Source organism: Corvus kubaryi, unplaced genomic scaffold (assembly GCF_017639235.1).
Source record: "Corvus kubaryi isolate FWS band 111438036 unplaced genomic scaffold, C.kubaryi_AGA036_p1.0 split1-131, whole genome shotgun sequence".
Taxonomy (NCBI): Eukaryota; Metazoa; Chordata; class Aves; order Passeriformes; family Corvidae; genus Corvus; species Corvus kubaryi.
The window spans coordinates 3,901,630-3,926,483 of NW_024582073.1; the positions used below are offsets into that span (position 1 = coordinate 3,901,630).

The window sequence follows — 24,854 nt, forward strand, 5'->3', positions numbered from 1 at the left end:
CCGTCCCGCCCCATGCCCCCCACGTGACGCCGCGCCGTTGGCGGCGCGAGCGTGGAGCGGTGTTTTGTAACCTCCCCCCGCCTCCTCCCGCCCCCCGCCCGCGCCAAGCCTGGAGCCGATCCCGGCGTCCGGAGTGGGAGCGCCACACCCCCTTCGCCGCAGCCGCGCAGCCGATGGCAGCGTCCTCTCCCGCCGGCGCCGTGGGCTCGGAGCTGCCGCCGGAGCCAGGCGGCAGTGGGGGCCCTGGTGAGGGGGCGGACGAAGAGCGGGAGCTGCTGCTGGCGCGGCTGGTGCCCGCAAGCCGACTGAAGGAAGCGGTGGGCGCGTCCCTGGCGTCGCTGTGCCTCGGCCCCCTCGGCGGAGCCCAGCGCCTCGGGACCCTCGTGGACTGCCTGGTGCTGAACTACCGCCTGCGGCAGGGGCCGGGCCGGGCCCGGGAGCGCGGGGCCGAGGGGCCGCTGCGCTGCTGCGGCTGCAGGAGGTTCCTGGGCGAGCCGGTGACCGTCCCGTGCGGGCACACCTACTGCCGCCGCTGCCTCCGCAGGGAGCTGCGGGCCCGCTGCCGCCGCTGCCGGGACTGGCTGCTGCCGGCGGGGGGCACCAGCACGGCCGCGGCCCCGCTGCGCACCAGCGTCGTCCTCAACCGGCTGGCGGAGAAGTGGTTCCCGGGCGAGTGCGAGAGGGCGAGGGCCGGGACCCGGCTGGAGGAGCTCCTGGCCCAGGGCCGCTTCCGAGAGGCGCTGGGCGCCGTCAACCAGGCTGTGCGAGCAGGTAAGGCTGGGGGGAGCGCGCTCCCTTCCTCCGCCCGTGCCGCCCGCCGGAGCCGCGCGGTCCCCGCCGCTGCCGCCCGTGTCCCAGCGGGACCGGGACGGGCTAGTAAGCCGGGACGGCGGGCTCGGGGGACTGGGGGTGTGGTGGAGTAGGTGGATGTGCCCTTATCTCCTGGTGCGGAACCGTCAGCGACCGACACGGGCTGGTGAAGAGCGTCCGAAGTTTTCTCGAGTTTGAAGGGATTCGAGGAACCGCTCCATTGGGAGAGCGGAGTGGAGGGGACGTGCAGCTGCCCGGCCCTTGGTCGCGCGCCCAGCCTGGGAGTGGGGCACACTTGCTTCTGCTTACTTCAGAGGTGTGGGGGAGCGTCCCACACAGGCTCCGTCGTGTTTCCCCCAGCACGCTTCTGTGGGACTTGTTTACGGAGGAGTTTGTGGGCTCTGCTTCGTTTTGTGTTTGGTAATCGCAGTGCGCGGGCAAAGAGAAATTCCGTTGGCGTATTTAACCTTGTTTCCTGAGAGAGAGACCTATTTTCAGTCTTAAGTGTCACCAAGACAATTCCCAGCACGCCGGGCCCAGTTGCATAAGCAGACAGGCACGGAGGGGGACAGGTTGTGTAATGGCAGTGACATCATAGGTGGGTGTGGTTGGAGTTTTATATAGTGTTGGACAGGGTGCAAAGAGGGGAGGTAGAGGCACGCTTTTAGGCTATCCTGTATCCGTCGCAATATGTGTGTCTGGCTGATGCCATGGACTCTTACGATACACTCAGTTTTTCAAAGTTTACTCTTTGTAGAGGGAGTCAAATTTGTATGATTGATATACCTAAATGGATCCAATGACAGATTCCTTTGTTGTTTTAATTTGACTATGGATTTTAACACCTGGTGGCATGGGAGGTTCTGTTATGGTTTATACCAGGATTTTTTTTTTTCTGTTCAGTAATTTAGGAATTAATATTTTTGCAGATTAAGTGTATTACGTTTATACAATTGTCTTCAGTGGAGGAAAAAATCCAAAAGCTTGTATAAGTCTAATCCTTCCAATCTGTTCTGGGGAGATACATTAGGTCTAGTTCCAGAATAAACTGTTCTCAACGTAGGTGGGATTAAATCGAAGATCTATTTTACATGCTTTTTGGCAACCTAATTTTAAGGGGTTCAGTTTTAGCTATCAATTCTACTTTATTTTCCACTTTATTTTCAAAGTGTAGGATATAGGATGGATTCTAGATCTTGAAACTATAAGATGCAGACTTCTTCCTGTAGTACGGCATTGACTCATACAGGTCACAAAGAAATCTCAGTAGCTTTCAGGGTATAACTGATGAATCCAGTACTGATCACAAATGTTTACAGGGCTCCTGTTTCATGTTTCAAGACTGCTTTGAAAGAATAAGAGTAAATTAATTACACAGTTTTTGTTAATCTTTCTTTTATGGATTTAGGGATATTATTTAGATATTTATTGGGAAATAATTTTGGTTCTTTTTTATGTGAATCTACATCTTCCATTTTGGCTTCAAAATGGGTTTAAAATTCGAGAATACTTACCAGCTGTGATGCTTATTCAAAATTTGATTATTCAAATGCAGTACATGTGCTAGAACTAAGTGCTCGAAGCTCAGTTTAAGGTTCCTTGTACAGTTCTTTCCTGTGTTGCCAGTCCTGAGAATTATCAACATGCCACATGTTCTGGTAAAGATACTGAAGAACTTAATGAGTCAGAGTGCAGATGTACATTAAATGTGAATTTATAGCTGTGGATTCACAACTACGAATTGAAGGTGATTCCAGGCCATTAGATAACGAATCAATAGCTGCTGGTATACTTGCCATCTTCCTCCAGAACATGGATTTTGAAGACACTTAGAGATGGAAAAGCTGTAGCATAAGAAATGTATTAATGTTTAAAATCATTCATGTTCTGCTTCAGCACTTCCTTACTGCTGCTTCATCTGTTTCTTTTTAATGCACATAGTTTAAAAGTTGTGATAAACATACATCTGATGTCCTAAATAAGGCATTGATGCTCTCAAGTGGCATCTTTTCATAACTTTCCTACATTTCTGAAACATTTGAAAGACTCATATTTGCCATGGTGCAAAAGTGACTTTGAAAAACCATAAGGAATGTTAACATTCTTATAGTTAATATATTCATTGCAGGAATTGAATAGTTTAGTTAAAGGATGTCTATTGATTTAAAATACGAGTGCAGCTTGCCTTTAGTCAAGTGTCCTGAAACACACCACTGATGGTTGAGTTTGGTCTGAATCTCACTCATTCCTGCTGGAGTGGGCCTCGGGAGAGCTGTTGAGCAATCAGTCTCCTGTTTAAAGCAGAACAAATACTGAGATCTGAGCAGTTTGCTTAAGGGTTTGTACAGCTTGTTCATGAAAACCTACAGGCTGAAGATTCCACAGCCTCTCTGGACAACCCGCTTAAAGGTCAATTATCCTCACAGTGAAAAATCTTCTCCTTACTTCAAGTCTTGACTGCCCTTGTTTTAGTTTATAATCATTGTCTTTCTAGGTTTTTCACTGTGTACTTCAGTAAACAGTCTTCCAGGCAACCCACTTTTGAATTCTGAAAAGCTGTTGTGTTCTCCCAATGCCTTCAGGAATTGTTTTCTGCTAAACAAGCCCAGTTCTCTCTCGGCACCTTCTTATGGGTTGTGTGTTCCAACTCTGGTTATTAGGGTGACCCTGTAGTTCTGTGTTAATAAATACTGTGTCCTAAAGTATTTCTACATAGTGTTTTTGATGTGCATGTCTTTTATTTTGAAGAATTTGATATAGTAAGAACCATGGAAAAAGCATGCAGGATCAGATCAGAGGTAGTCCATTTATTGGTATGTTTATACTGACAGTAAGAGGAGATGCTTTGGAAGTAATATACAACTCAAGAATACGTATTGAATGGGATTTTGTGTGTACGCCTTTGTATACTTTCTTACTAATGTAATAATAAAACTGATACACACAGCTCTATGCTGCAAGTACTTGGTGCCTTTTTTTATTAAAATCATTTGTCTTTGGGATGTTAGAAGTGAGTGATATATGTATTTACAATATATTATTGCTGAAATTGAAACTTCAAGAACAAATTGTGTTTCTGCTCTCTTTAGTCTTTGGTCCAAAGATGCAGAATTAGCTTGCATCCTCTCTTTAGCTGAGAAACATTAAAATATATACTGAAACATTGCAAATTTGTTTTTTTCATGGTAACAAAGCCTAGAAATAGAATTGTGGTCTAAAAAATTGGATATATAAATTTAGAAAGAGAATTGTTTAGGCTGGAAAAGAGCTCTCAGATCATTAAGTCCAACCATTAGTCCAGCACTGCTGAGTCTATCACTAGACCATGTCCTTAATATCTACATATCTTTTAAATCCCTCCAGGGATGGTGATTCCACCACTGCTCTGGACAGTCTGTTCCCATGCTTGACAACCCTTTTGGTGAAAAACTTTTTCCTGATACCCATACTAAACCTCCCTTGACACCATTTCCTCTAATTTTGTTGCTTATTACGTGGGAGAAGAGACAGCCAACCCCCACCTGTCTACAACCTCCTTTCAGGCAGTGGTAGAGAGTGATAAGGTCCCCCTTGAGACTTTTTTTTCTCCAGGCTAAACTCACCCTCGTCAAACTTGTGCTCCAAACCCTTCACCAGCTCCATTGCCCTTCCCTAGACTCCCTCAAGCACCTCAATGTCTTTCTTGTCGTGAGGGGCCCAAAACTGGACATAGGATTCAAGGCATGGCCTCACCAGTGCAAAGTACAGGGGGGGATGATCATTGTCCTGGTCCTCCTGGCTGCACTACTGCTGATCCAGGCCAGGATGTCTTTGGCCTTCTTGGCCACCTGGGCACACACTGGCTCATGTTCAGCTGCTGTTGACCAGCATTCCCAAGTCTTCTGCCACTGGGCAGCTTTCCAGACACTTTTCCCCCAGCCTGTAGCACTGCAGGGGGTTGCTGTGACCAAAGTGCAGTTCCCGCGCTTGGCCTTGCTCGACCTCATACTGGTAGCCTTGGCCCATTGATCCCCCTGCAGAGGCTTCCTGCCTTCCAGCAAATCAATACTCCCACCCAACTTGCTGTCATTTGTGAACTTAAGTGCACTCAATGCCCTTGTCCAGATCATGCATGAAGATATTAAAAGCATTGGCTCTAATACTTAGCCTTGAGGGACACCACCAGTAATCATCTACCTTTGGTCTTCCGAATATTCAGATCTGGTTTGTTATATCTATTGATCATTCAGTGACAGTGTTTGTATGTTCAGCAGCAGAGTTGGGGTCTCAGCTAAACTTTTTGTACTAGTTCAGTTCTAATCATGCATTTCTCTTGGAAGAAAAAAGTGGATAAAATGTCTGCCTGCTGTAGACTTGAACTCACATTTTTATCTTTAAACTACCCCTCATTTTCTCCCCTAGGAAAAAAGGCTCAGAGTTCCTCAGGTCATGTTCTGCACTTGAAAGTCTGAAAAAGATGAGCTTCCTCTGATTCTTTACAAATAGGCAGCTTATCAGAGAACAAAGACGTGCACTTACTGCTGCCTCTGCACAAAGGAGTCTGGTTTGCTGCTAACTCTGTTGGACACCAAAGAGTCAAATACAACATGAAAAACTATCTGAAGAGTTTAATCTGAGCTCCCACCTTGCTAGGCTATAGCAGTCACAAAACACAGCCACAGGAAATCAGGCTTCAGAGTTGTTCTGCTTGCAGAATTAGTGTTTGACTCAGACAAAGAGAGTTTCCCAGACTTCAGTTAAAACAAACATTTTATTGTATCGAATATGAAAATGAAGCAAACCAGCTTTGGTAATACTTATATTTGAGGGGAAACTGTCAACTCAAAGACAAATCAGGAAGACACTTTAGTTTCAGCTAAACGAATTATTCCCTGATTTTCGTAAGCCTTTCTTTTCCATTATGATCTTTTTACATGTAACATTGTGAATCTAAATACAAAGCAGTGTGTTGCAATCTGTGGGAACATTGGCCAGGTTGCCTTGTAACTGTAGAACAGGCTAATGCTGGAAATTTATGAGAATTTATACTAGACATTTAGAATAAAATAAGAATATTAAATTGAAGTGATAGCTTTCCAAGAATGCCTTTTTGGAAAAAATATTTGATTTTAGTGCTGTTTACAGTAGATGAACCTTTGACTAGTTTATCTCATTCAGTGAAAACCAGGTATATTTTTAAAAACAAGTAAGAGCAAAACAGTGTTCTGGCATTTTTTTCCAAGCAGCAACTGTAATTAGTTGTGTTACAAAACTGTAGTTTTAGTGGCATGGGGATGAGTGTCCTTCCTATTTAAATAGGCTGCTGTACTGGAAGAGCAAAATGCTTTATGTTGGACATGAGAACTCATCCTTACTGAACACTTTCTGCTTTTTTCCCCGCTGTAGAAGTTCCACTACTACAGCTCCTTACAACAGGACTGCCAGCTGGTGCTAAAGGCTTTCTGGAATTGACTGACTGTTTTTATCACATAGTGATAAAGCGTGGTTCTGGTAGCTCCCAGATGTATGCCACTGTGAAGTGTCATCTACAGTCATAGTCGGAAGGGGCAGGCACTGTAAAAACAAATTGCAGTCTGCACAAAAACTTGGGTGTTTGAAAGCATTTGCAATACTTAGACTTTTAATACAAGTGTGGTGAATTCCCAGGTTTCTGTGGTTTTGATTGGATGTACTATAAAGTTTACTTAGTCCTCAATTTTTGTGCTCCAGCAGTAGTGAGCAGTGCTTTGTGAGCCTCTCTGTTCAATAGTTGAAAATAAATTTTCTTGTTGCTGCAAGATACATTCGGATCCAAAATTCTTTCCTTAATTTACAAGACATGAACCAGCAATTACTGCCATTTTTTTGATCTAAACAATAGGGAGTGAGAGAGAAGCTACTCCAGTAATTTTGGAAGGATTGTACAAAAAATTGTAATTATGACATATCACTTTGAAAGCAAATCTAATTAAAAATTACTGAATTCTGATTTTTAAAATATTTTACCTAATTTCTGTCTGCAGATTCCAGTGACTTGATGCTAAGAATTTACAGAGCTGAGTCATATGTTGGCCTCCAAGAATATAAAACAGCCATAGAAGATCTAAATTTTGTTATTTCTAAAATGCCAAATTGGCCAGAGGTAAGTTGGTATGAGCGCATCATTTTTCAGTATTGTGTTTGTCTGTAAAATTAATAAATTCCAAATTATACTTGCATCAATTTAAAAATCTAGTCAGCTACTTTAAATGTTATTTTTTAAAACATGCAAAATGCTAAAAGTTATCTTTGAAATAGTTAACTTGTATGAGACAGTCTGCTGATGAGTATGGCAGGTTAGAGCTGGTTGACAAATATAATGAAAGTTGCAATAGTTCATGGTGATGTAACCTGTAACAGCTGGGGTTTGGGGCTTGTTTTTAGTTGTTAATTTTTGTTAATGGAGGGGCACTTTGCTGTTTTAGCTTGGAAAGTTTATCTTCAAAAAGCCCAAATAAACTCAGTGGGAACTGAGCTTTGCAAATAGTACGAGTAGCTGGGGAGTCTGTGGTCTTCAGAATTCTACATGTTGTAGCACTGTCTAAACTCTGAACACAGCAGGAGCAGCAAGATCTTGTCACACAAAGGGAGATAACTGTAGTTTTCTTGGTTTCTCCTGTGTTCAGCAATTCCATGGCTACTGCAAATTCAAAAAGCCTCCTGCTTTTCACCTCTCAGTGTTGTTAGTACTGTCTACTTTTTTCTATATGTTTGGAAAGAAGCATCACTTTATTTAACTGAGCTTGGTTTGATGGATGGACTCCTGTAACAATCCCTACCTCTGTAGGAAAATAAACTGTCTGTAAGAGGAGGATTAGCAAACTTCCCTTCTTCAGAATTCATCTTGAAGGAAACTGCCCAAATCATCAGAGGATCCGTGTCCTCATCTTGCAGTCTTGTTGAACAGGTGCTACTGTTCACACTGTCAGTCGTTCTGTAGACACTGCACTGTGGGGTTTGGTGGAGTCTTTTTTCGGGATTTTTCTTTCTGTTTATTTGTTTTTTAAGTTTAGTTTTTGGCCCATTATCCAAATTCCTATATACAAATAGATACTGTTGATTTAACTTTTTTCTGACAACTGTTGGTTTATCTAACTAATTATTTCTATTACTGCCACTGCAACTTTTAAAAGTTGAGATAAGGTCTCAGTTCCAATGTCATCTACTTTCATGTAAGTTCAGCATAATCCAGTAGTCTTTCCTCCCTCTTTTTCTTTCAAGGAAAGCAATACACAGATATTTTTTTTTTTCCAAACTGGTGTTTAGTGTTCGAGCATAAAATTTAGTTGGAAGAAGCAATTAATTCTGAGTGGCATTGTTTTGTTTTAAGAATACAGGTTGAGAGGTATGTAAGGGATGAACAGTTGTGTGGGTCATTTTTTTGTAGTCACCCCTCTCCTGCAGGCTGGAACCGTAAGGCTTTTAACAAAGGAGAGGGCAAAAAAAGTATTCTGTAAGCTGTTGTGTGAGGTTATGTAATAATTTGCATTTCCTGACCCTCTTCTTCCTGTCCCTCTTCTTCCTCTCTAAAGGCTCACAGAAGAAGGAAATTAAGGGCTGTGAATGCAGCACTAGTGAGGGTTTTAGTCCTTTACATAAGACAAAACAAGTTAACTGGAAGAAGACTAACACCAGCCTATCCCAGGACTCTTTTCAAGCACTGTAGTGGATGTATGTTAGACAAGGGATATGGATCACGCACACTGTACACAGTTCCAATTTGTTAGAGCTATATTCTTTCTGTCATGGTGGGTTCTAATTCTAGCGCTGTTGCAATGCTTGTAAGATCAATACTGCAGTTCTACATATTCTCTACAAATGTCTTCATGGTATCTGTTTCTCAGGTCTACTTCCGGAAAGGAAAAGTGCTGCAAGACTCTGGCTGTGTAGGTGATGCCTTACAACTGTTTCTACAGTGCTTAGCCCTTGATGAGGACTTTCTTCCAGCCAAGCTAGAAGTAGAAAAGGTAATTTTATTTATGATACTAGATTCCTATCTCTGACTTGATTCCTTTATGAAACCCCCATTATGATAGACTTGAGTATCTAAAAATCTTTATTACATACAGAGAATGTTCAGGTGGCAGATTCCTTTTAGGATATTTCTTAAATCATACTACATTGAAGAGTTAGTCCCAATGTACACATTTTACATACAAGTTTAAAAGTGCGTGTGCTTTTGAAGTTACTAAATGAATATGTAGAAAACTGGAAAACAGGCAGCAAGTGAAATTTTCCAAGTTGAAACCCTCTGCGCCCAGAGCACAACAGTTTTTTCTATGATAATAAAAATTTACATTGAAAAAACTGCATAACACTGGATTGATAATGTCAAACTCTGTTTGACTTGCAGTAGAAAAGATTTTTTAGCAATCGAGGTATGTAGGTTTCTAGTTGTTCTCAACTCTACCATCACACTTACTGCTTGAATAAAGATCTATTCATGAGAAAAACTTCATGTAGATTACCTTCTTAGTTTTTGATATGGTGTTGTATAACAAAGGTATGTGTAGATCCTTTTTTGTCATTATTAACATTGAGCTGTTTTTTCTAGATACTGTGTGATGTTTTGTCACCAGAGAAGCTAGGTGAAAGTCTGAAGGAATCTGCTTGGAATTCACCCCATATTAGAAATAAACCTCTTATGCTTGGTTCTGAGGTGACTGCATCTTACTGCAATTTACAGCTTTGTCCTCAGCAGGTAACAAAAACTCTGCAATAACTTCGCTCTTTGACTGATGTGTAAACATTAGATGTACTGATACCCTGATTTGTCACACTTACTTTCCAGTGTAAATACTGATTTTATGTAATTAGCTAAGTTGGAGGGAAAGAATGGTGGTTTGGGAGTAGTTTCTTTTCATTTGTAGTGTTAAAACTCCTCATTCTAGTGAACTAGAATGAGTAATAAATACAGTATTAGAAGGTACTGAAGTTTCGTATTAGGGACTTCAAAATAAAGAGAAATACAAGTTTTCTTCTTTTTTTGAAGCTGATGAAATACAATTCTTGTTTTGTTTGAAGCAGATGAAGATTTTTGAATTGTTAATGCTAAGCAAATTTGAGTACTGTCTTGACTTAGAAATTTCTCTAGTTAACTAATGGGTACCCACTAACTGGATATCAGTGTGGCTTATATATCTTTGCATAGTCACATCTTACATACTTAGATTTGTGTTATTCTTAGAATACAGTTCAGTTCATCTTACTATTACAGAGTTTAGGAGGATCAGATGTACTGGAGCCTGTGAGTGGAGGCTTAAATCGTGCACAGTCTGCCCATGCTCTTAACTCAACAAAAGACCTTGCCAAGGAAGATGGCTTAAAGAGAGTGTCTTCTGAACCCCTTCTCTCTGGCCAAGGAAAAGGTGCTTTGTTAAAAAGAAAGCTTTCCTTTTCAGAACAGGATACAGTTGTATGTGAAGATGGAAGAAACAAACATAAAAAGCAAGGAGGTAAACAGTCACTTACTTCGAAATTAAAAGTATTTAGTGCCTTGTGCCTTTCTTTGAAGTATTTTGTTCTGCTTTTCCTTAGAAAGTACAAAAAGGGACATGACACTGGCTTTTGGAACAATTCCAGGGGATTTGATTGATGCATCAGATTTTGAGTGCTCTCTATGTATGAGGTAAGATTTTGTCCTTAATTCAATATTTGTTACAGATGCTTGGCCATATATCTGTTACATGTATAAACTGAGGTACTTGTAAGTTGTTATGAGTTCTGATACCAGTCAATAATTTGCAGCTTTTCTCTATCCCTGCACTTAAATGTGTATTTAAATGTTACTTGCTGTAGTACTATATACTATTGGACTATTTTAATCAAGTTGCCTTTTTAGTTAAACTTGGCAGTTTTAACTGGTAAACGTGAAAGGACAGGATCTTTTTTGATTAAGTGTTCGGGGTTCTTCAGTCAATAAAAATTATTTTGGGAAGGCTAATGCTTAGAAGTATAGCCTGCGAACCTTGTATTTGTCTGGGAGACACAGATGCTTCAGAATGTTAGTCTACTTAAATGTAGCTGATGATGTATTTGAAAACTCTTACTGAACCGTCTAGATTTTCAGAATAAATACCATAAAATATATGGTGTATACTCAACTATTCATAGTTATGTTGTTAAAATGTAATACTGCTGTTAAAACAACCCAGTTTCTCAAAGAGTCACCTAATTTTGTGTATTCTGAGTCTCCTATGGAGGGAGACCAAAGTCTTTGTATGTTGGGGTAAATGTTTAGTTACTTAGAGTTTTGGAATGTGTCCAGCTTAATCAGAAAAGCAGAATAAGGAGACTTGGGATTAATTGTTTCTTTGTTATAGTATAGCTAGTCTTAAAAAATCAAGAGGTTAATCACTGACATTTTTAGAAAAACACACACTGGCCATGACATCTAACTTCTAATAATTTTGTTTCAGGCTATTCTTTGAGCCAGTAACAACCCCTTGTGGACATACTTTTTGCAAAGGTTGTTTGGAACGGTGTTTAGATCATGCTCCACAGTGTCCACTCTGTAAGGAGAGCTTGAAAGAGGTATTGTTTCTCAGTAAAGCTCACAAATACAAATACTGTATAATTTTAAGGCTGTTTCACTTGGAGCCAACATTTTGGATTTGCTTGGGTTATGGATTACTGTTAGAATGGAAAAACTTGGGACAAATTTTGTCAATACCTCAGGGTCTTAGAGATTTTGTGTTTCTTTGGCCGTTTACTGGTGTAAATAAATCGTGCATATTTGTAAACTTTGGTAACTATTAAGTTTTTAACTGTGATTTCTCTACACTTTTCTTATTTGTATGGCTGTATATCGTAGGAAGTCAGTTCTGTCTCTGGTAAGCATAGAAATACAAACTGAGTTAGACATTCAAGTTGTCAGAAACTAAAAACTTACACAGAGAATCTAATTTTCAAATATTAGAGTATCTTTAGGTTTTAAGTAATGAAACAAAAACTTCTGAGCTGTACGTTTTTACGAGTTTTATGTCACATTTCATAGATAATATTTTTTTTTAAAGTTGCATTTTCTCAAGCTATTTGTTAAAATACATGAAAAGAAATACTAATATATTTTTTAATTGTTTACAGTACCTTGCAAGCAGAAAATACAGTATCACAGAACTGCTGGAGGAATTAATAATGAAATATTTGTCTGATGAATTATTTGAGAGAAAAAGAATTCATGCTGAAGAAACTGCTGAACACTCCAAGTAAGCTTCCTGTCTTGAAAAACTTGAGAAATTAGTATGGAAATCCTTTTTAGAAATGTTTTATTATTTTTATAGTCATTAATCATTGTATATTATGGGTGCAAGAAGGAGAATGAAGCTTGTCCAGGTCCCTCTGGATATCGTCCCATCCTTCAGTTGTGTCAACCACACCACTCAGCTTGGGGTCATCAGCAAATTTGCTGAGGGTGCAGTCGATACCTTTGTCAATGTCATTGGTGAAGACATTAAACAGTGCTGGTCCCAGTATGGACCCCTGAGGGACACCACTCATCACTGGGACTGAGCTCTTCACCACTACCCTCTGGGTGCAACCATCCAACCCTTTGTTATCATCTGACAGCCCACCCATCAAATCCATCTCTCTCCAATTTAGAGAGGATGTTGAGGGGGGAGCTCTTTACAGAATTCCAGATAAATGACATCTGTAGCCCTTCCTTTGGCCACTGATGAAGCTCTGAGTAACCTGGTCTAGTGAAAGGTGTCCCTGCCCATGGCAGAGGGGCTGGAACCAGATGATGTGTAAAGTCCCTTCCAGCCTAGGCTGTTCTATAGTTCTATGAAACATGTTTCCCCTTCCATTCGTCTTTCTGCATGCACTGTCATGGAGCTTTGGTTTTAGCTTTGCTGCTGTTAATGAAATTGTCTTCAGTTCACTGCAGAGTCTCAGAGACTTGAATTTCTTGCAAAGCAATTCATGATAGACATTAATCATATACAGATAGATGTAATAAAAAACCCTGGGATTTTTTGTAAACATGTTGTTTATCTCAGTTCTTCAGATACATAGAGCATAATGTATTGTAGATATGAATGTTGGAAAACTATTCTAAACTACATGTCATGCAACTTATTTAATGGAATTTTTTATAGTCTGAAAGGTATTAAAATTAAATACCCAGTAATGTTTTAATGATAACATGTTTGTATCTACTATCAACTATACATACTTGATAAAACAGAATGAAAAAAAAAACTTTGTTTTTCAGTTACGCCTGCTGAGGCATAGTGCAAGGTGCAAATTATACTCTGGGTTGCATCTTGTGATCTGGAGTTCCTCCTTGAAAATAATCTAAATGGTGACCTAGCTACTATGTAGTTACTACTACATCTTTTTAGTTACAGGAAAACTGTGTCTCTGAGGGCTTAATTGCTTTTATAGCTCAGACTAAAGCATAAATGAAAAAGTAGCTGATACCCCTGTCCCCAAAACAGAGCCAGTCGTTCACTGACTGGATATCCACTACCTAGAAAACTGTGAGTCTTACTGTCCAGTATGTATGCAAATCAATAAATAGGTATTCAGCCACTGTTACCGGTATGTGGGTTTATCATTCATTGAAGTTGCTACAACGTATTTTGACTTTGAAAAGAATGCTTTAGGACATCAAACATAGCAGACATGCTGAAAAAAATGTATTGTCTTGGCATAGCTCAATGTTTAGATGTTGAAGGCATATATTTCTTTTTATGTTCCCTTGAAGCTTGACCAAGAATGTTCCAATGTTTGTTTGCACTATGGCATATCCTACTGTGCCTTGTCCTCTACATGTATTTGAGCCAAGATACCGACTCATGATTCGCAGGAGTATGGAAACTGGAACTAAACAGTTTGGGATGTGCATAAGTGATTCTCAAAATGGGTAGGTTTGCAACCTAATTCTAACCTTCCATCTCTTATGGCATTTTTAATTACAAAAAGCGTCTTTTCAGAAGTGTATAATTGCATTACTGACAAGGTCTCTTTTCTAGTTTTGCAGATTATGGTTGCATGCTGCAAATTAGGAACGTTCATTTTCTACCTGATGGACGGTCTGTTGTTGATACAATTGGTGGAAAGAGATTTAGAGTTTTACGGAGAGGGATGAAAGATGGTTATTGCACTGCAGACATTGAATATTTGGAAGATGTTAAGGTATCCAGAATGCTGTCTAAATACTTAGTGGTATTAATATACCAAGATTTTTGCTTGATTTGTTCTGGAAAGCTCTTTCAAATTTTTAGGTCCCTAGAAGCTAGCTTAATTTTTTTATTACTATAAAACAAATAAGAAAACTATAGTTTTTGTTTCAACAATAGTTTGAAGCTGTAACTTTAAAAATACCACAAGACCTCTTTACCATTCAGTCATGAGCAGTCAAGGTTAAGGAGAATGCAAGAAATGTATCTAAATATAGTTGAAATTGAGTGATTTTTTATTTTAGCTTAAACACCTTAATTGTTTCTTTATCACTAATCATGTTTTCTTAATTTTCATCCTACAGGTTGCTGATGAAGAAGAGCTAAAGAAATTGAGAGAGCTTCACAATTTTGTTTACAGTCAGGCCTGCAGTTGGTTCCAAAACTTAAGAAACAAATTTCGCACTCAAATTCTTCAGCACTTCGGACCAATGCCTGACAGGGAGGAAAATATACAGGTGAGATATAATTTAATATTAATTATTAGATGCTTATTTCTAAAAATAAAAACCCTATTAATAACTGGAAATATTAAAGAACAACTCCCACTTTTTTCTCCAGCTTCAAAGGTAATAAGGCTTGCACCTTGTTTCTCTTAAAATGAGCAACAAAAAGCAATTCTGTCACTGATCAGCAGTTTCTGCAGGAAAAGATGATATGCTGATGTGGTAATAAAACTAGTAAACTGAAAACACTTTAAGTTCCAGTAACAGTTAAACTGTTAGTTTGTATAACACTTCTAGAATTCAAAGTGAAAAAGCCCTCTATTTTCTCCCCTGTGAAAGTCAGGAAAGAAACTGAAACTCCCACATGCAGGCAGTGCCCTTTGGCAAAGAGATCATCACAAATAACACTTTCCTCCTTTCTGAGCTAATGCCATAAACTGCTGCAGCTGCTAGGATTTGACAAATGTTTCTTAAGAAAGCTGCAGCAATCTATATTGATGGTTATTATAAACAATTAGTGAAGGTGAGATCCTGAGGGAGTGGAGGCTGTAGGAAAGTAACACTTAAAAATACATAAAAATTGGTTTTCAAAGCAGAGTTATATGTGAATTGGGATCTTAGGGGAGCTTGTCCCTCACCCATCTGCCACATACTTTTATGAGACTATCATAACCTGTCTGGGGGGGACTGTAGATGCTGTAGAGGCCAGTGCATGAAGACAGAAGTGATTTTAGGACAATTTAATAAAAGTAGATTTAAAACAGCATACTAGGAAAGAGGAATACATGTGCAAAACCAGAGTAATTAGCAGGGCAGCAATACTTCAGGTATGTACCTGAGATTTGTAATAGGACACAAATGTGTCAGCTATGTGATAGAGCTGCAAGTGAAGAAATGTCATCCTGGAGGGTACCACTACCACCAGTATTTTAGCAAATCATTTGAGGTACTTAATATTCTCTGCAGCGGTAGGACCTCTACTGAGGAGTATTAAGTCCAGTTCAAGGCCTGACATCTAATGGTTGCTGTTGGTAATTAAAGTACAGGAATAAAATTACAGAATATGTTTTAACAGCTTAGAAGAAACTTAGGAAGTAGCCCTGCTCTGTCTAGAAGGTAATGAGAAAGGGAGCAGAATTGGGAGGTGACAGAGAAGTCCATCAAATAAAGGTAATTATAATGAAAACATTAGGCTTTGAGAATATTCGAGCCTTAGGAACAGCACGAGAAGTATTAGATATAATTTTTATTAGGGAGGTTTGTTATAGGGTGACTGTCCTGTACTTAGCCATCTTTTCCCAAGGAACCTATGAGCTTCCTATGTTGTCTTAAAAATAATTGCTTTATAAAGCTTAGTTTAAGTGTACTTTGACTTCTCAGTTGAGGAGAAGAGATCCTTTCAGCACTCTTCTAATCTCATAGATCTGGGATTCTCTGGTTACTATCTAAAGTAGTTACTTTAAAGTAGTCTTGGTCATCAATGACTTTGTCTTTTGATGTCTTCATGGTAGTCAACTATACAACATTGGTTATGGGTAACCAGCTTATGTTTTAATTTTAGGCAATGCCCAGTGGTCCTGCTTGGTGTTGGTGGCTTCTAGCTGTTCTCCCAGTAGACCCCAGATACCAGCTGTCAGTTCTCTCCATGATGTCTTTAAAAGACCGTCTGATAAAAATCCAACATATACTCACATATTTTTCTAGAGACCAGTCCAAGTGACTAACCGCCTGGGTCTTCCTGAAAAGTTACTCTGTTCTGGTTGTAGTAGCAGCTGGAATTTTTGCTGCCGTTGCACATCTAGCACTGGTTTGAGAAGTGTAATGGAACTGTTTTTTCTCTCCACCCTCCTGGCTTCCTGAACCACATGGTTCATTGAATGCACACTTTCTTCAACTACGAGAGAAGACCACTGACAATTGCACAAAGTCAATCCAGCTAGATATGTTTTTCACGTTATCTACATTAAAATTTGCACTACGTAGAAAAGAACCTTTTTGAGACTTGATCATTTTAGCAGTTGACTTTTCTAAGCTGTGGAAGTGCAGGACCTTAAGGCTGACAGTCCAAGTTTACAACATTGAGGAGGTAATAAAGGTTTTACATATATTTGCCTCATACAACTGTTCTTTTGCTGTTTGCACAAATATTTGAAATATAGTATTGAATGTCACAGTTGGATGTTACTACTCTTGTTTAACTATCTTGACCATGAATATGGCACAGATTTTTTTAAGTTATCTTGTAAATGTATGCATCACAAAACAGGTGACATGAACTGTATGCTGAACTGAGAGCCAACTTTAAGGAACAAATGCAGAAAAAAAAAGGTACTTCTGTCTAAAACTACTTAAACTGTGAATATGGTTTACATACCAAGGCCTGTACAAGTTAGGGGAAACTGAAATCTAAATGCTAGTACCAGTTACATTTCTACTGGGCTTTTCAGGCTGTTCTTCCAGAGCACACACTTAGTTTGTAGAGCTTAGAAGAAGAAATCTTACAGTGTGCGTGTCTGTTGGGGATTGTGCATCCAGGATTCAAAAGCTTAAAGTTTTATTTGACCCTTTTAAGTTGGTGCAAATGTGAGTTCTATGCCTTATTCATATCAATAGTAGAGCACACTGCAGTGGCAGGGTTAGCATCATGCTGCCAATAGGTACTTTTTGTAATTAAAGGTTTGCATATTTGTGAATATGTCTGATACTGGCTTTCTTGTATGTAAATCATTTGTAAAATATTTCTTAAATCTTGCTTTTGCTAATATATTTAATTTTCAATAAAGGCTTAAAGTTTGTAATATTTTTAACTTCGTCAGAAACTAAAAATCACTTTCCTTTTCTGTGTGCTTCTATTTTGGGATCTTAAGTAAACCAGAAGCTGCTGTTTAACCTACATTAAGGTTGTGAGCACTTCATGATGTAACTGTTGTGTACATAATCTGTTTCTGATTGTAGTACCTGTCCCAGACTGACTGTTGGTCACACAAGTTTTTTCCTGGTGTCCTGCTTTTCTTTCTACTAAGTTTAAATCAGATATGAGGTTTGCATTTTGCAAAACTTAGAAGTTGTAGGAAACTGTGCTTGCAGAGCAGTGAGGTATTTCACTGACTTGCTAGTCAGATGCTCTGGCCTCGTTCTCTTCTGGAGTTCAAGGCTGGAGATATTACAGGCAGCCTGAAATCTGCTGGATCGTCTTGTGATGTCAGTTTCTATCTAGGGTAAATTTCCCCTTTAGGGGATGAATAAAGTCCTGGATGAATATTTGGAAAGCTTTATTTGCATAATAAAAGAAGAAAGGGAATCCTCTATTTTTCTACTTCCATATGCTATAACCTTAGAAATGTAATCTTTGTATCACCATGATCTTCGTAAGAATAGAGGTGGCAGGATATTTTTAACTTGGCAGTTAAAAGTCCCTATAGCCAGGCTTGAAATACCCAAATAAACTAGCGGTAATTTTTTTTTTTCTTCTTGGCAATAGCTTGAGTTTGAAATTGAGTATTGCCTACTGTGCTTAAAGATGTGGCTTTTAAGTGTCTTTATATGCTCCCATGACTTTTTAATACAGTAAAAATGCAAGTATCAATTGGGTTGCACTGTCCTGTCCTTAAAGGAATTTTACTTCTGGAATGTATAAACTATATAAGGCAAAACTTTATTGAAAAAAAACAACAACAATATGAAAAGCAAAGTTACTGTGTTTAACAAATGCTGCATTAAGGTTGATTATAAGTACTACTCTTCAGTAACCATTCCACAGATGTGATTATTCTAGGTGCTCTTGGGAATGATAGAAAATGGAGAATGGGGATGAAAGATTTTTAAGAGGTTTCTCATATTGGAATTTTTTTAGTGAATAGTTTGTGTACCAGATTTTGTTGCTTTGTGCAGTTACAGTGGGGCAGAACAACAAACTCAACTGAATGTTTGCAAAACCCTTTCAGTAAATAGGTTGGAGAGAGTACCATGCTGTACTTTGTACATTGTATTTTGAATTTGGGGAGTTCTTCCTTATTCTTACAGTTATTTTTTAAATTTTCTTCCCCTCTCCTTCCCCATCACACAGCACGGCTTCTTTAGCTATCGAACAATTGGCCAAGGACAAAGTTTGATCACCTTACATTATTACAGTAAGGTTCAAAATCAATGTAATTAAGCCTGAATGAAATGCAAGGGATCTAGATGAGCGAAAGGGAAAAGAGGACTTCCTTTTTAGGCACTCAATTCCTTTGTAGGCACTCACTTCCTTTGTAGGCAAGGTACAACACCATTAATGATTAGTCTTGCCTGATGATGAGCAACAGTCAACAGAATAGTCAACGTTTCATTTTCTGTCAGATTTAAGGGAGTCTCCTTTGCTGGGCAGCACTCCTGGACCAGCCAACAAGAGCTACTCTCAAGTGTTGTTGGGGCACCTTATGTATGATATTGTGCCTTCTTTGTTCAGTCATAAGATTGACAAGTTGATGTAGAAATGTTCTTTATGTAAGCATGAGAACAAAACTAGATGTGTCTCAAAGGATTAGTGATCCTTAAATAGCTATACAGTGAATCAGATGTGCGCGTATGTTAATATGAGAGAGCTCATAAACTTCCAGCATGGTGGGATAGAGTCACCATACTCAGAAATATCTGCCTGGAAGTGATGTGTATTTTTCAAACCTTTCTGGCAAGGACCTCTTCCCAGTTTTGTTAAATTATGGCCAGAGATCTCACTGAAATTCTTAATTTATGATTAATATTCACCTCTAGCCTTTTACTCTTACCAAACATCATTTCTTGTAACAGCTTGCTGCACTGGATGAGCACTGACAAATGTTAGGTTTAGAAACTTCAGCTTTCTCGGTATGAAATGGCAACTTCATGTTTCTCCATCTAGCTTGATTTTTCTTTTGGCAATTGGCAAATATTTGTCACATTCATTCTAGTAAATCGTTTCTGTGTGGGCCTTTTACTGGCCCTAAGTTTCTTTAAGGAAAATGTGCAAAGATGACTGTAAGATATGTTGATGGGAGAGAAACTTGAAGTGATGTTAGAACATTCATAGAAGGATGTTTGCTCTGAACCCCATGAAAGATGAGGCCAGATTCAAACACTGCTAAATGCTTACAAAACTTGTGTCATCTTTTTGGTTTTTTAAGTGATCTAACCCATTCCTTTGAGCTCTGCATCAGTGTGTGTGGGGTGGGCTAAATACCTGCTAGATACTCAAATTGTGCTTTAGGCTCACTTGCATAAATGACAAATGAGACAGGGTAGAGTTACCTGGCACAGCTGAGTCCTGGAAAAACAGCATGGGGGAGCCCCACAGTACCAGGCTCTGCTCACTTGACATTGAGGCAAGGACAGTTCCCAGAATGGTTGTCTTTTGAGTACTCTGAGGAGGAGCAGACAAACCATATCTCCCTGGCCTGCACCTCACCAAGGCTGAGATGTTTTTTCAATACTGACTTTGACTGTAAAAACCTGGATATCTACAACTGGATTCATAATGGGAAGGTTTTCCAGAAACTACTTCTGTTTAAGGAAGATAGTATCCATGGTATCATGCTGAAATCTGTCTATTATCCTTTCATTTATGTGCTTTTCTACAATTAAAAAAGCCAAAAAACCTAAAGCTGTAAAGTTTAATCATAGGATTTAAGATATTCTAAGGCCTTTACCAAAACAAAACAGTCCACTGAGTCTTGATTTTTGTGAAGTTATGCTTTCCTCTACGCTCATGACTGCAACTGCTTTTACGAGCAAAGACCAATAGCAGAATTACAGTGTGGATAAAAAAAAAAATTGCACTCTGGATAGTTAAATTGGAGTCAGAAATGCCTATGAGGATGTGACAGGCTCTCTAGGAAAAAATGTTTTGAGTGTTAAAAAGAAAGCAGTTGGTAAAGAAGTCTACAATTCCAGTGGAGGGGTTTGGTTTTGTTTGGTAAGTAAGTTGGAAAGATGTCCTATATTGGAAATAACTTTTAAAGCATTTTGAATATGGACCTGTACTAGCTATGAAACTGGCCATTTAGTAGATGTTTAGTGTTAGAAAAGGGAAGTGATGTAACAAGAAACTGGAGGCTGTGCCATATTTAGACAAATACAGTCACTTTCCAATCCAAACAAATTCTCTGGAGCTTGGCATCTTAATTATACTATCTATTTGAGTGTGTTTTGGTTCCTTGTGCTCAAGAGCTTTCTGGTCTGTCAGCTCAGAATGTTTTTATCAGCATAAAGAGCTATAGGAGGGGCTTGGCAAAGTGGGCTACTAGCTTCTCCCTGGCAGTGCTGTAAGGGGAGGGGCAATGTTTCTTTCTTTCCTTGGTTTTTTTCCTTCTTTTTCACGTTTCCCTTCTTGCATCAGACCTCACTCAGTTACAACTGAGGGTTCCTTGCGGGGGCCACAGCCCATCCTCTTTCCCTGCCAGTGTATCAGACCTGTTCTCCAGATGCTTCAGCTGCCTGCTGGATGAAATCATGGAGTCTGAGAAGCACCAAGTGAACGACAGCCCATTCTTTTCTGTGAAAAGCTGTCGTTGAAAAAGACTTGTACTTAATGCTTGATATTCACAAGCATCTGTTGAGCTTCTGGCAGCTTGTTAGCTGTACTATTTTTCTGTGAAGATATCCTCCTACTGGTGATGATATCTGTCATCGGAACAGGAGAGAGAGAGAAAAGCTGTTACAGTTCATTCTCTTACCAACTTCTGTGCAAATACATCTTCATTCCTTCCTAAAGAAGTTTTGAATTTTACCTCCTACAGGGAACAACAAATCTGTCTAAGATCGCCTTTGCACTCAGGGAATACTCTTCAGTAAGTAAATCCTGTGGAAAGTTCCCCACTGTAGCTGAACTGACATTTCATAGCCATCATATTCATACAGAAGAAAGATAACAGGACCTGTCTGAGGCCTGCTATGAGACTGCCAACGCAGAAACCCAAAGCTCTAGAGGCAAGCTCTGTTGCAGTTATTTAAGGAAACAAACTGAGACAGTGTGGGGGGAAAAGGGGAGATCAAGATCTTGCCTTCCCTCCCACAGATCTCTGCATGCCTGTGGTGGTTAAAGCACTCTTCCAAGAACTGAGGGAAAGGTGAAGTTTTGTCCTTTCTTCCAGTAGAAAGGGGATCAAATTGCTTATAACGAGGGTGGCTGTTTTAACATGCAGAGTGCATGTTAGGTTTTGTGTGGATAGATGTGCTTCGAGGTTCCAACTGGAGCACTAACTTTGTGTTTCCTGATAAGGCTGATTGGTAAGAGGCTGTTTTGCCCTGTAAGATCTAAAATGCTTCTGCAAAAGTGCAACAGGAGATGCTTAAGTGGCTTCAGGTCCCTCTCACCAAGGTAGCCATTGCACAGCAGCAGTGAGAAGCTTTGAATGCACACATTTAGATCACAAATGGAACAGGGATTTGGAAACTAGGACTGCAATACAATTCTAGAGGCACTTAAGCTCTGCAGGAAATTCTGAGTTTGTGTTGGGGGTTTTCTTGTTGTTTTGGGGGTTTTCTTGTTTTTTTTTTTAATTAACCTTTGATGAAACTTGTATTACTTTCTTCTCTAGTACATACTTTGAAACAAGCTTTGAGTGTTCCAACAACATTTATACTTTATTTTTGCCTGAGGCCAGAAACTGATCGTTCTCATGTGTAAGCTTTTGGAAGTTTTGAACAGGAAGTGTCATCTGAACATGCATAGGCTATGCCAACTGCAACACAATCCAAATACAGTGCAGCTGGCACCTCTGATTGGATTTTAAACCATGGCTCAGAATTTCCACCACTGTTTCACAATTAAGTTGCAGTGCTAAAGAAATCACTGAGCCTGTAAAAAAAGGTCCAAATGCCCACTCCAGTGAAGGAACAATCATGATTTTACTTTGGGTATGAATTACTTTAAAAAGGGACTGCCTTAATGCCATCCCCAAGAAGTCTTAACTCACATCCTCTCCTAGGCCTTCAGTTCACTTTCACAGCTCCCCACAGGCAGCAGATACTAAAACCATACCTTCAGTGTTCTGCATAGATGCTTTAACCTTTGAGTCGTGGATGGAGAGCAAACCTGTGGCAGCCATGACTGATTTTTCCCTCATTTTACAAAACGGGGTTTTTTGGGGGTTGGCATTTTGTGGAAATGAAATGATGTTAGTAAGACTGAGCATCAGGTGCCACTCACCTGTACCTGAAGCATGTAAAAGAAGTTCTGCCCTCAGCACTTCCCTCTGCTAAGTCCAAACAGTTCTTTGCTGATATCTTTAAAGAACATACACTGTTAAGCAGGTAACTGCTAACTAGGACATGATCTAATTCAGTGTCCTAGGTTCCACAGCAGGTCCTTAAAAGACTTTCATTACAGGTATTCCAACTCAATTTACCAAATACAAATAAACTTCATTAACTGCTCTATGTAATAGTTTCTGTGAAGATAAAATCACTTTCTTATTTAAAAATTTGTTAGGATTGTTTTTAAAATTGGACCAAAATAGCACAAGTGCTACTGGAGCAATTTTTAGTCTATTGCATCAATGTAATAGTTGGAGCGATGAAGCAAGGGGAAGTATTTTCATTTCACATTAAAAGCTTTGTGAAGAAGTTTCAGCTAAACTAAACAGCTGACCTTTAGGGCAGCTACAGAAAGTCCTTGCAGATATGACAGACTTATGCAGGTTTTGTCTGCTAATCACAGCAACACACTGTTAATGTCAGCTGCTGTGTCTTAGTGCTTCTTTGCAAGACAACTCCTCAAGCAAGGATTTGCATCTGAGAGTTCAATACAGACTGCACAAAAACCCCCCAAACATTACCCACCCCATCCAAAAGAATGACCATCTGTATGGCAACTAAACCATTTAACATGCTAATGCCCAATGTAAATTGGCATAATTTTACAAATGAAGTTAGTATAATCAGGGTGACAGTAATTTGAGAAAACTAACTAGAGACCAAACAGTATTTCAGGTGTTAATGCTCAAATCATCATCTATTAATAATTTTTATTGCATAGGGCAAGACTACAGACAGCACAGCACTCTGGGTTGAAGAGACACCAGTGTAGTTGTCTATCTCAGCATGGTGCTAGGGTGGCCAGGTGACTAGTAAGCTTGTCAGGTTGATTACCCATCAGAGCCAACACCCAGTGTAGTGCTGGGTAGGGCCCAATAGAAAATGACACCTTCACCTGTTGTGTAACTTAACCCTCAGGTTGTGTATTATGCATCTGAGTGAGCAGACTGCTGCCACCAGGAGGAAGAAATGCTGCAATCGCCTTTGCAGTTGTTGGCTCTGGTGCTTGTCTGATTACAAGATGATCCAATTCACTCACCCAAGCCAACAAAAGAGCAAGGACTCTTCCCCCATTAATTCTTCTGCTAGTTGAAGTTAATATCACTGTCTTGTCAGGAGAGCTGGCTGACGGCATGCTTTCAGATGTGCCTCAGCAACTGTGCAGGCATGTACTAACTCAGTAAATAGTTTGCTTGCTAAAAAAATCCCCCTGTCTTGAGGATCTTTACTTCAAAGTCAGTGCTTCCACAGATACAGTACAGAATCATAGAATCATCAAGGTTGGAAGAGACCCTTAAGATCATCAAGTCCAACCATCCACCCAGCACTATCACTGTAACCCTAAAGCACTAAACCTTATCACTCAGAACCAAACCCAGACAGCTTTGAACAACTCCATGGATGGTGACTCCACGACCCCAGGCAACCTATTCCAATGCGTGACAACACTAACAGTGAAAAAGAAATTCTAGCATCTGACCCGAATCTCCCCATCTCAGCTTTAGGCCATTTCCTCTGGTCCTCTCACTGCAGGCACAGCAGGAGAGACTGAAGCCCTCCTCACTACAGCCTCCTTTCAGGGAGTTGAAGAGAGCAGTGAGGTCCTCCCTGAGCCTTCTCCAGGGTAAACAAACCCAGCTCCCTCAGCTGTTCCTCACAGGACATGTTTTCTAGACCCTTCATGAGCCTTGTTGCCCTCCACTGGACATGTGCCAGTATCTCCATGTCCTTTTTAAAGTGAGGGGCCCAGAACTGGACACGGCCTTCAAGCTGCAGCCACACCAGTGCAGGAGGATCATCAGTTCCCCAGCCTTACTTACTACCACTTACACTATTGCTGATAGGCCAGGATGCCACTGGCCTTCTTGGCCACCTGGCTCATGTGCAGCTGCTGTTGACTAGCACCCACAGGTCCTTTTCCACTGGCTAGCTTTCCAGCCATTCTGCCCCCAGCTTGTAGTGCTGCCTGGGGTTAGCATGGCCAAAATACAGGAGCCAGCACTTTGTCTTGCTGAACCTCATACCACTGGCCCTAGCCCATCAATCCAGCCTATCCAGATCCCTCTGCAGAGCCCTTCCTACCCTCCAGCAGATCAACATGCCAACCCAACTTGATGTTATTTGC

The 24,854-nt window shown here is 40.2% G+C and overlaps 1 protein-coding gene and 1 long non-coding RNA gene across 2 annotated transcripts; one reads left to right on the plus strand and one right to left on the minus strand.

The window, feature by feature from the left end:
* The first annotated feature begins 111 nt into the window (after positions 1 to 111).
* Positions 112 to 17,764, plus strand: LONRF1 (LON peptidase N-terminal domain and ring finger 1). The gene is made up of 12 exons (XM_042053805.1): positions 112 to 771; positions 6,813 to 6,931; positions 8,673 to 8,795; positions 9,383 to 9,529; positions 10,046 to 10,283; positions 10,366 to 10,456; positions 11,247 to 11,361; positions 11,914 to 12,035; positions 13,538 to 13,696; positions 13,806 to 13,968; positions 14,318 to 14,470; positions 16,020 to 17,764. Exons 1-12 carry the CDS (start codon positions 174 to 176, stop codon positions 16,176 to 16,178), a joined length of 2,187 nt encoding a protein of 728 aa, XP_041909739.1. The 5' UTR covers positions 112 to 173; the 3' UTR covers positions 16,179 to 17,764.
* On the minus strand, positions 14,226 to 24,069 carry LOC121676833. The gene is made up of 2 exons (XR_006020625.1): positions 21,018 to 24,069; positions 14,226 to 14,447 (listed from the first exon to the last, which is right to left on the minus strand). It is a non-coding gene; the product is annotated as an uncharacterized LOC121676833 (long non-coding RNA).
* Between the last annotated feature and the right edge of the window lie 785 nt (positions 24,070 to 24,854).